This window comes from Cebus imitator, unplaced genomic scaffold (genome assembly GCF_001604975.1).
Source record: "Cebus imitator isolate Cc_AM_T3 unplaced genomic scaffold, Cebus_imitator-1.0 Scaffold57, whole genome shotgun sequence".
Classification (NCBI taxonomy): Eukaryota; Metazoa; Chordata; class Mammalia; order Primates; family Cebidae; genus Cebus; species Cebus imitator.
Genome location: NW_016107372.1, coordinates 4,146,119 through 4,158,668, shown reverse-complemented (window position 1 = coordinate 4,158,668; position 12,550 = coordinate 4,146,119). Strand labels below are relative to the sequence as shown.

The 12,550-nt window shown below is 39.1% G+C and overlaps 1 protein-coding gene across 2 annotated transcripts in view; it reads left to right on the top strand.

Moving 5' to 3' along the window:
- Positions 1-12,550, top strand: part of LOC108304799 (collagen alpha-3(IV) chain) — a 147,110-nt gene that overhangs the window by 94,006 nt on the left and 40,554 nt on the right. For both annotated transcript variants that reach the window (XM_017529110.2, XM_017529111.2), the window contains 7 exons: positions 375-459; positions 1,660-1,695; positions 4,650-4,814; positions 7,697-7,789; positions 8,257-8,352; positions 11,153-11,223; positions 12,009-12,191. In XM_017529110.2, coding sequence (XP_017384599.1) covers positions 375-459; positions 1,660-1,695; positions 4,650-4,814; positions 7,697-7,789; positions 8,257-8,352; positions 11,153-11,223; positions 12,009-12,191 — 729 coding nt within the window. The remainder of the gene's footprint in view (positions 1-374; positions 460-1,659; positions 1,696-4,649; positions 4,815-7,696; positions 7,790-8,256; positions 8,353-11,152; positions 11,224-12,008; positions 12,192-12,550) is intronic.

Below are 12,550 nucleotides of genomic sequence, written 5' to 3'. Positions count from 1 at the left end.
AGTCCTGCTCTGTCGCCAGGCTGAAGTGCAGTGGTGCAATCTTAGCTCACGGCAACCTCTGCCTCCTGGGTTCAAGCAATTCTCCTGCCTCAGCTTCCCGAGTAGCTGGGACTACAGGTGTGCACCACCACACCCAGCTAATTTTTGTATTTTTAGTAGAGATGGGGTTTCACCATGTTGGCAGGATGGTCTCAGTCTCTTGTTCCACCTACATTTACATGAATATTTTATTCCTGCTAACATGTAAACCTATGAATTCAGCAAAAGAAGGAAGCCATCTTTGAGCCAAAATGAAGAAATTGAAGTAATTTATGCTTGGTGAGCTGTCCATAAATAGCTAGCCTTTCTCTGTATTCATTTCTTTCTCCTCTAAGACAGAATATTATGACATATACCAGGAAAAGGGAGATAAAGGCATTCCAGGCCCACCAGGGCCCAAAGGAGCTCGTGGCCCACAAGGTAAGAATAAATTTCTTCCCAAAGCATTTGCTGAACATAGTTCTGGCTTTCTTTCACAGTAATAAATAGCATGTGCTTCTAGAATTCACATGGGGGAGGAATGGGAAGGGAGATCTCTTAATTTTCATAAGGGTGTTATTTTTTAATGTCTCCTATTCTTCATATTTTTATTTCATAGGTGATATAGCATTAAGGTAATTAAATTATCTTTAGGTAACAAAGCATAAAGTTCAAATCTGTCATGAAAACACTCACTGGAGGGCAGGAGGAGGAAGTGCAAGGCACTGGCAATCTCAACGGGATTAGGAAAGGAGAAATGGGGACCCAGAACAAACTTACACAGAGATTTACAAGGGGAACTGAAACTCTGGCTCCCTGACTCTTGGCACAATGATCTGTCCTTGATGCCATAAATTATTGTCACATGTACTTATGCTGTACCATTTTGGAGAAATCCCAAAGTTCTAGGCCAATCACTCTCATCTCTGGCTACATATTTGAATCCCTGGGAACTTCTATAATGACCTTGTGAAGGTCCCACCCTGTGATTCTGATGTCATTATCTGGAGGAGGGCTGTGGACTCTGGTAGATTGCTAAAACTCCCTGGACTAGTCCAACGTGCAGCCAGGATGGGGAGCCACTGACCTAGACAAATTATTGATATGAACAAGATTTCAAAGGAAACTTTTACTTAAAAGAATAAAATTTCCCAGTGTATTTAAATAAAAGGACAGATCAATGCATTGATATAGATTTTCTTAAAAATCTGGTACACTTACTATAAATCACTCACATGTATATATAAACGAATGATAACCCCCAGAATGTTACAGGTGGAAGCAATCTAAGACAGAACATCAAGACAAACTGCAGATCCTGGATGTTCCAGCACTGTTTGATTTTCTTGCATCTGAACTTCCAGCAAAGTGCTGAACACACAGCAGGCTCTTAGTAAATCTTTGCTGAATTATATGAAAATGATAAGATGGCATGATTTACTTTTGAATGTTAGACTTCTAAAATTAGTTTTCTCTTGTCTAAGTAAGTGACAATTTCTAATGTTTGTCTACATGAGGGTAGGAAAAAGTATGAAAACTCTGTATTATTAACTATCGTTATATTGTTACCCAAGATTTCAAAAGTGGATGGGATAGCGTTTGTATCTTTCTAAGCAATTAATTAATGTTATATATTCCCAGGTCCCAGTGGTCCCCCAGGAGTTCCTGGAAGTCCTGGTATGTCCACGTTTCTTGGGGTATAAATAGAAATGCTATTACAAAGGAAAGTACACTGTCCCCTATTAAGTTTGCATTCTTTACATAAGACAAATGTTTCCTTAACTGATCTAAAAGTGTTTCTAGGCCGGGTGCAATGGCTCACGCCTGTAATTCCAACACATTGGGAGGCCGAGACCAGTGGATCACCTGAGGTCAGGAGTTTGAGACCAGCCTGGCCAATATGGCGAAACCCTGTCTCTACTAAAAATACAAAAAAAGGGGGCATGGTGGCACATGCCTGTAATTCCAGCTAGTTGGGAGGCTGAGGCAGGAGAATTGCTTGAACCTGGGAGGTGGAGGTTGCAGTGAGCTGAGATCATGCAGTGAGCTGAGATCATGCCACTGTACTTAAGCCTGGGCAATACAGTGAGACTCTATCTCAAAATAAAATAAAATAAAAAAGTGTTTCCCACTTCTAAAATTGTCATCTTTGCAATTTATAGTGGAAGAAGGAGTAGAGCTGATATGAAGTGATATAGAAATGCTGTTTTTCACTTCTCAGCAGTTTTAACTACGTGTAAAGGCCTTATTGTCAGGGAATTTTTATAGCAACTTTGGGTTATGAGCAGGGGCCTTGAAACTCAAAGGTACAGAAATAGAAAACAATGTCACAGTAATGAGGTTGGTTGAAAATGATAGTTTTTATAACATATCACAAGTTGCATAAGAATACGTACATTACACTTTTTCTGTGAAGTTCCAAACTTTCGTCTGTGACTCATTAGAGTGTTTACCTTTTGAGAGAGGAAAAAGAGTTGGATCAGGGATGGCCCATGGGGACTCATCAAGTGTAACTGTAGTGTGTTCTTTTTCATGGAAACAAAACTAGAAAAAGGGCAAAATTTGATAAACTACTGTGGCAGGTGCCTGCCACTGATCATATTTTTCTCTATATGGTACTGTATATTATACTACTTCATAATTTTGAAAATTAATCAAAATTAAACAGACTGCAGAACTATAAGTATACTATAATTCAATATAAAAATAGATACAGACATAAATATTATATGTACCTAAATATGCATGGAAAGACATACGTCAAACTGTTAATAGTAGATATCGCTTACAGTTAGAATGGTGCAAAAAGATATTTTAGAGCTCTGACACTAAGGAAGACCTCCTTCCCCCTGCCCGGCCCCTAAGTGAAAAAGCAGGCTCCTTTAAGAAGCCAATAAATGAAAAATTACAAAGCTCTGGTTCCAGAAGAATTTTAGGATTGTTTTTTCTGTTTCTGTGAAAAATGGCATTGGTATTTTAAGGGATTGCGCTGAATCTGTAGATTGCTTTGGATAGTATCATCATTTTAATGATATTAATTCCTCTGATCCATGAGCATGGGATGTCTTTGCCATTTGTTTGTGTCCTCTTCAATTTCTTTCATCAGCGTTTCGTAGTTTTCCTTGTAGGGAACTTTCACCTTGTTGGTTAAATGTAATCCCAGGTATTTTATTTTGTATGTGTGGCTACTGCGAATGGAATTGCCTTCTTGATTTCTTTTTTGGCTATTTCATTATTGGTGCCTAAAAAAAAAGCTACTGATTTTTGTATGTTGATATCATGTCCTGAAATTTTACTGAAATTGTTTATCAGTTCTAAGAGGTTTTTTTGATGGAATTGGGAGTGAAGAAAGATTGGTTAATGTGTATAAGCATACGGTTAGAAGGAATAAATTCTAATGTTTGATAGCAGAGTAGGGTGACAATAGTTAACAACAATGTATTGTATATTTCAAATTAACTAGAAAAGAGGACTTGAAATGTTGAGTACAAATGTACTCAACACAGAAATGATAAATACTCGTGTCATAGACACTCAAAATATCCTGACTTCATCATTACATTAAACATTCAATACATGTAACAAAATCTCACAGGTACCCCATAAATTTGTACAAATATAATATGCCAAAGTAAAATATGATAAAAAATTACAAAGCTCTGAAACAGCTGTCAATCAGAAGAATTTGCCTTTATGTTCGAGTGATAGGCCATAATCAGATACTACCCCTGCTAGTTTCTCAGCCCTTTGCTGGTAGCATCTCTCTACTTAATAGTTAAACTGTTGGCCAGGCGTGGTGGCTCACGCCTGTAACCCCAGCACTTTGGGAGGCCGAGGCTGTGGATCACGAGGTCCAGAGATCAAAACCATCCTGGCCAACATGGTGAAACCTCGTCTCTACTAAAAATACAAAAATTAGCTGGGCATGGTGGCGCGCCTGTAGTCCCAGCTACTCGGGAGGCCAAGGCAGGAGAATTGCTTGAATCCGGCAGGCGGAGGTTGCAGTGAGCCGAGATCGCGCCACTGCATTCCAGCCTGGCGCCTGGCGATGGAGCAAGACTCTGTCTCAAAATAAATAAATAAATAAACTGTTTGTGGGACACAGATTTGAGACTGTCTCATCCTCACCATTTTAAGATTAGGGTGGGGTTTGTGCCACGAGACATGGCTCCTTTCCCAGGAGATGACTATCCCCTATCACACCCTTTTATGTCTAAGACCCTGACAGGAATAAAGTCCACTTAGCAAGTTTCTCTGTAGTTTTGGGCACTGCAAGCATCCTCTAGTCTCTAATAAAAAACATCTACAAAGTAGCATATAAGGAAGTATTTCTCATTTCCTTTTAAATAAAAAGACTATAGTGCATCCCAAACTCTGTTTCAGTTTCTTGTAACAAATTAGATAAATTTTCCTGTGGGAATGGAATGTTCTGCACTTTGCTACAGTGTGGTTATTTAACAAGGCCGCAGATGAAAAAAGCAAGGATATTCACTTTTTTATTTTATATGTGTCATGTACCTCTCCACTGTGCAACTTTTATAAATAAAATTATATCACTCTTGCAATTGAAAAATAAATTTGTATTAATCAGGAAAAAATGTAAAATACAAGAAATGATTATTTTCTCCAAGGACCATCAAGGCCTGGCCTCAGAGGAGTCCCTGGATGGCCAGGCTTGAAAGGAAGTAAAGGGGAACGAGGCCCCCCAGGAAAGGATGCCATGGGGACTCCTGGGTCCCCAGGATGTCCTGGTTCACCAGGCCCTACAGGATCACCGGGACCTCCAGGACCACCAGGTAAAGATGTGAAGAGGATCCCTCTTGCGTACAGCTCCCTATGACAGATGTGTGCAAACCAGGGGCAAGAAACCCTCCTCACAGCTTAGCCATCAGTCTGTGTGGTTTTTATGAGTTATCTTTCTGATAGTCTTTATTTCACTAACTTTCTGTGAAAGAAACTCATGCAATGACTACTTAACAAATGCAGCAAAGTCTTAGCCCAAGTTTCCCAGAGAGCAGAGCAAAGGGAGGGACTAGGAGAGTGAAGTGGGGAAGGATGGGTGGCTATCAAGTTGGCCTTGGCCAAATGCAACTGCCTGTTCAGCCCTGGAGACTATCTTCTAAGAAGCCTGTGCCAGGGGAGAAAGAGGCAAGAATTTATCCATTTGCTCCTAGTTCCCATGGCTCAAAGATTCCCCACTCCCCACACCCCCAGAGACAAGCAGCCCCCCACTTCCCATCCTCCCACCTCCAAGCTGCGTTTGCATGGTTCCCAGAACATCCCATGCCTTGGCATCACCAGGCAAGCCCCAGGGCAGTAGGCCAGAGGTGTGCCGCATGGGGTGTAAGGCCACATGCTATGAGGTAAAGGGGTCAGAGATGACAGAGCTATGGCCCAATGGACTTGAAGTGGTGTTCAGAGGTCCTGATACAGGCAGTCTTTCCTTCGCATCCCTCTTCAGAGCTACTTAGCATTCTGTGTTGCCTCATAGGTACAATAGGTCCTCACAAACATACAGATCACACTTTATGTTTTAATATACTTTTTCTAGGGCCAAGTGTGATGATGCGCTTATAATCCCAGCCTCTTCCAAGTCTCTTTTAAGATGGAAGTTTAGGCCGGGTGCAGTGGCTTATGTCTGTAATCCCAGCACTTTGGGAGGCCAAGGCGGGCAGATCATCTGAGGTCAGGAGTTCAAGACCAGCCTGGCCAACATGGTGAAACCCCATCTCCATTAAAAGTGCAAAAATTAGTTGGGCATGGTGGTGGGCACCTGTAATCCCTGCTACTCAGGAGGCTAAGGTAGAAAAATTGCTTGAACGTGGGAGGTGGAGGTTGCAATGAGCTGAGATTGGGCCACTGCACTCCAGCCTGGGCAAGAGAGGGAGCTCCATCTCAAAAAAAATAAAAAAAAAATATATATATATATAGAGGTTTAGTATCCTCTTTTTTTCTATGTCAAGGCTGACATGCAGAGCTCAGAGGGCTAATGCAGCTAAAGCCAGGATCTGGGCCCAGGGGCTTACTGCTCCCTCCCTGAAGTGTCGTGCTCCCTCTGTGTCTGCTACACCCTGCCCAGAGCCCTTTGCTTCCTACCTTCCCTTCTATAAACAACACTCATCTATCCTTGGTGTTGCAGCTTCAAGTTCAAGGCCAGCAGAATGCTTTCAGTGAGTCCGTATCCTGTAACCTCCAAGCTTCTCCCAACTGTAGAAGTTTTCACAATGGCTTATCTTTGTCTTGTCAGTTTTTCTTACAAGAATCAAGGCATTTTGAGGTCAAAAACTGTGTTTTTTTGACTGTTTTAAGCCCAGTATGTAGCATAGGGAACACTGCAGGTACTCAAATATTTTTTGAATTAAGCATCAATTAAGTATGAAAATATACAAATACACAAAAATTTATGAAGGTAAAAGTATTCATATAAGTCCACACTAAGTATTAAACTTTTATCAGATTGTACCATTTAAAGAAGACCCTCTAGGTATTTTAAAGATGAAGAAAACTGATCACAAAATGCTCACTCTTTTGTATTACAATGAAATTAAATGTTTCCAGTGGTACCTTGTTTTTCTGAAATTTGGGACAGCTATGGTACTGTTTTTAAATATTTACTTTCATCACCATTGTCTTCAATCTGTAATTGAAATGGCAAAGCCATAAATTAGACTACTGAACACAACTAGCTTAAGAGAATTCCCTTTTCATTGTAACATTACAGTAGCAGATAATGTGGAAACTGAAAAGAGCTTTCTTAGAGACTTGTTTTAAGGATGACAATTCAACTGATAACAGACAAGCAACAAAGACAATATGGATGATATCCTGAGTCAGGATCCATTATTTTTACTCAATATATATTAAGCATCTATAGTATATCAGGAAAATACAATGTATCTAAAAATACACAGAATAAGATTTGATCATTTGTCTCAAGATGCTAAAGGGATTGTCTGTGTATTAGCCCTTTCTCATGCTGCTAATAAAGACATAACGGGACTGCGTAATTTATAAAGGAAAGAGGTTTAATTGACTCACAGTTCAGCATGGCTGGGGAGGCCTCAGTAAACTTACAATCATGGCAGAAGGGGAAGCAAACATGTCCTTTTTCACATGATGGCAACAAGGAGAAGTGCTGAGAAAAAGGGGGAAAATCCCCTTATAAAACCATCAGATCTCTCACAACAAAGTAAAAGAAAAAAATTGTAATAAAACCATCAGATCTCATGAGCACTAAGTCACAATCACAAGAACAGCATGAGGGTAACTGCTCCCATGACTAAATTACCTCCCACCAGGTCCCTCTCATGACACATGGGAATTATAAAAACTACAATTCAAGATGAGATTTGGCCGGGGACACAGCCAAACCATACCATTTTGGAATAATTGGAAACAACTAAGTAAGATAAAATAGGTTGATTCTGTGACCAAAAAAAGTTATATAATTTTTAATGTAGCTTTCAAAGATCAACTACATTAAAAATACCACATCTATGTAATATGAAGGGAAGAGCTGGTCACCATGCCTTCTTAGCTGCAGATAAACTTCTAAAGACTGGGATTCCAATACAAAGATGAGAGAGACACATTTTAAATAATACATATATTAAAACACTTGCTACATTGAAAAAAAAAACACAAACAAAAAACTACGTTTGGTACTGTATTTTTATAGGTGACATCGTTTTTCGCAAGGGTCCACCTGGAGATCGCGGACTGCCAGGCTATCTAGGGTCTCCAGGAATCCTCGGAGCTGAAGGACCCAAAGGTTGGTTCTTTCAATAATGTCCTATTAGGATAAGCCTTTTTCATCATCATTTTATCATTGATTTTTTCCCCCGGGATAACAGTGATCCCAAACAGCAGCCAGTCAGTGATGACTTCTTTTCAATTAGCTAAAAGTATTCATTTATCTGTAAATCAATAATTTATTTGGCACCCATGCAATAAATTGTTGGACATCCCTAAAATGTGAGTTTTTGCCTGCATGCAAGAAAATAGACGTTTTATGTTAGACTCTTGGAATTTCCCCTTTCAGAAGAACTGTATAGCTCAGAACACAAAAGTGAGACCTATAATAGATGAATTTTTAAATTAATATGTATAATGTCCTAGATGATTTTCACTACCTAAAAATGTTGAAATGTAATAAATGACAGTGTGGTTGGAAAGTGTTTGTTTTTTCTGAGGACTCGATGTAGCTTTATAAGTAATGCTAGCCTATTCTCATTGCAGGAGAACCAGGTCTCTTGTGCACACAGTGCCCTTATATCCCAGGGCCTCCCGGTCTCCCAGGATTGCCAGGGTTACATGGTGTAAAAGGAATCCCAGGTACAAACAATTTGCATGCAAGTGTTTTTGCAAGCACAAAAGGGTCAATACACTGGAAGAAAATAAAAGCATTAGATTGGTGGATGTCATGACGTGGTTTATATGAACTTGGAGGGAAGAGTTTCACAAACATATCTCTGTTAACATAAAGTCAGCCAAAATGGAAGAAAAGCTAGTATTTTTCCCTGTTCCATTTTAATTGCTGACCCCTAGCAAAGTATTGTGTTAGGGAGGAATTGTCAACACAGTGTCCTACAAGAGAACAGCAGGTAACTGAAGGTAGTGAAATAGCCACATGAAACACACACCCTCTTTCTCTTCCATAAAGAAATATGCTTTCTCCTTTTTTTCTCAAAAGACACACTACTCAGTCAATTTTTTCATGTTCCTACTTTTAAAAGAGTCATAGGACTATGTGGTATTTCAGTTTCTTCTTAAGGATGCAAATGCAATAAAAAAAAAATTGCTCAGTGCTGGGGATGAGAGACAGTTGCAGCACTGCAGTTAAAAAACCGAGGGAGCATTTGAACAGGCCAGCAGGCAGTCGGCGCCAGGCCATTGTTACTATGCAAAATGCTAGGCCCTGCATTAATAAATCTTCCAAGTTTTCATGAGAAGAAAGGAATTGGAATTTTTATTTAAAATCTCATGGTGTTTTTTAAATTAGCCACTAAGTCAATTTTTGAAAGAAAAAAATATGACATTTTATGCCATGTCCTGAGGCTTAAATAAAGGATGACTCACAGGCCTTCCCTTGACAACTCTGTGCCAGGCCAGGACTCTCCACCCTGCATGGCTGCTCCCAGCTGTCACTACCTCTGCTTTTGACCTCCCCATCTTTAGTCACAGAACTGGCTATGGGCAAAACATTGAAGTACAAAACGTCCCTGTTTATTGATTAGGTTCCTCTGACCCTTGTGCCACTCCCCTGTCTACACAGGGCCTCTCCCTTGCTACCACCTACAGTCCTAACTCTGCCACCAGCACCTTGGTCTTCAAGACAGTGTCATCAAATTATGTATCATTTACCAGTAAGAGGCGAAGTTACAGAGCCTTTGACCAATGTGTTGGGTACTGTTCTAAGTGTCTTATGTGTCTCCATTCCTTTATTTCTCACATCAACCCTAGAGGTTGGTGCTCTAATTAACCCCATTTTACAGATGAGGAAGCTGAAGAATCAGGTAGCATAGCTAATAATGTGGCAGAGACTGAACTCAAATCCGGAGGCATGCTCTTGCCCTCCATGCCTCCATCCCCTGACTGTGATGCTGTCACCTGTCTCCTCGGGGGCTGCTTTTGGAGAGTTAATCCAAAGGTCTACCTGGCAACCTGGATAGGGAATGTTATACATTAACACCATCTAGTAGCCATCTGCATTGGCACAGGGTCTTCTGGGAGGCTGGGTCTCAGTCCAAAGAAGAAAGATTAATGGTGGCAGCCATGGACACCGTGGCCAGCCACTGGATGACATGCACTTGGGCAGGGATCCTTTGTCCCCTCAGATCCCACTCACTTCTCCTTTATGAAGGCCTCTGCTACTTTCAGTAGCTGCCCCTGCCCTGACTCACAGGCCTGTGAGGGAAGGAGGGTCAGGGAGGCAGGGCTGTTCCTCATGTCATTCCTGTTCAGTATCCAAATACCTAGGAGAAATTTTCTATTAAAACAAAAACCAAAAGGAAGAAAATGAAGGAGGGAAATAAGGAGGAAAAATAATAAAAGATAAAATATCATTATTGTATACTCTCCTTATGTCTTATCTTTGACTCCAGGTGAGCAGGTGAGCAGCTCACTGACGCTGATCACTCGTTGCATGGTTGTAATTTCCATAGTTTCTCTACGTTTGGCTTATCCAGATACAGCTCAAAGAAGCTTTGTAAGCTGTAAAATGGTTTGGATTACTATAAAAATATACATCCCAGCTCAATATCTTGCACAAAATAGAATCTGAATAGATATATGTTGATCAACTGACCAAAGACCTACCCAGAAGGTCATTTAAAGAGATCATCTTTACATAGATATTGAAATATCTCCAAGAAGTATAAAATTGTGCAATAAAATGCAATTTGGCAAGAGACATCCAAATCCTTAGAAAAGCTTGTCATCATTTGGCTCTGCTGTTATACTTTTAAAAATTTATTATAAAGGAAATAATTGGATACATTTGGAGACCTAAATATCTAGAGACATCTTTCAAAGCATTGTGTACAACAGCCAAAAGTTGACAAATGTCTACCTAACATCTAAATGTCTAAAAACAGCATTTAGCTAAATAAATGATGGCTCACCAACAAAATAGGCTGCTATGCAGCCATTTATAATGAAGCTATAAATTCATACTTATTCATACTTATTGACATATGTATACTATAATTCCAAAACAGTGTGTTTATGAGTCTTGTGCAGTTATAGATATAAAAATTTATGACTAATACACATTAAACTTTAGCAAATATTATCTTCTGGCAGATTTATGGGTGATTTTTAGTCACTTCTTTCTGCATAATTTTCTTACAATCAGCATATATTACTTGTAAAAGTAATATATACTCAGAAAAATAAAGATATATTCTTAAAATTATGAAGATGAAAATTTTAAGAAGCTAAGATCTGAGTTACTTTTTACATGACCTCTTGTTCTGGTTATTTACTCCCATTCTCTTATTGCATTTATGTTTTATGATAGAAGTTGTCTTTCTTTCCCCATAAGAAAACACTCTATTTTCTTTATACATTGTATTACCATGATTACTCAAAATTAGTTCAAGGAGGAGTTAGTTAATAATTCGTTGATTTGCAGGAAGACAAGGTGCAGCTGGCTTGAAAGGAAGTCCAGGGTCCCCAGGAAATACAGGTCTTCCAGGATTTCCAGTAAGATTTCATGTTTTTAAATCTTTAGCTTCAATTTGAAAAACTGCACACTCTGGAAATACGGTTGCAACACACTTAGGTTATCCGATTGGTGCCTTGCAAACAGTAGGCACTTAATAGATAACTGCTGATTAAATGAATAAATGTATGACTGATTAAGTGAATGAGTTAATGAATTTATAAACAGTTTGAAATGGTATTAGAAACAGAAAGCAGATTAGCAGTTGCCTGGGGCTGAGGGTGCAAACAGAGATTCATTGCAAATGGATTTCAGAGAATTTGGGGGAGTGATTGAAATGTTTTAACACAATTGTGGCGATTGTGGCATAATTCTATAAATTTACTAAAAATCATTGAGTTGTACTATTATAAAGGAGAAATTTTATGGTATATAAATTATACCTCAATAAGTCTGTTAAAAACTAAAATCTTGGTTGTCCTCATGAATCAAAAACTTATAGATAAATATACATAGATCAAATTATTCAGAGAGGCTTGTTAAAATTTACCAGTATTCAAACACAACATGAATTATGGTGATTGTTCTATGATATTATTGTGTGTATTGTCTTGAATTGTACTATCTACCTGAATTATTTTTCAGTTTTGGAAGTTAAAAACAAAGCAAAACAAACAAAATGCTTGAAATAATAGTTGTGGACCAAAAAAAGTGTGTTGAAAAGTTCATGTTAAAATTCAAAAGTTCTTGTTCACACTGTTTTTAAGATTGACACAAGAAGAACTGTATCAAAATACAATGCAGATTCATTTCTGTACTACCCTAGGGATTCCCAGGTGCCCAGGGTGACCCAGGACTTAAAGGAGAAAAAGGTGAAACACTTCAGCCTAAGGGGCAAGTGGGTGCCCCAGGGGACCCAGGGCTAAGAGGGCAACCTGGGAGAAAGGGCTTGGATGGAATTCCTGGAACTCCGGGAGTGAAAGGATTACCAGGACCTAAAGGCGAACTGGTTGGTATCAGGCAACTTTACCCTCCCTATAAATGAAGTACTCTGAAGTTGAGATATAAAGTGTTTTCCAAAAATGCCTGGCTGCTCAGCACAGTTCATCACTCTAACTGAAGAATGAAGCATCTTCAAATGAGCAGGAATAGCCCAAGCAAATAGTTACAGTATTTTGACAAAATAAATAGGTAGCATTCAGTGATGTCACCCAATCAAAATTCTATATTGATAATGACCCCATCTCATACACAAATTACAGTTCTATATTTGCATCAAATGAGTCTATTGAAAAGTTCAGAAAATGATATATAGTGGAAAGTTTTAGTAAATGTTTTGGAGGCAATGTCCATACTTTTAAATGAAAC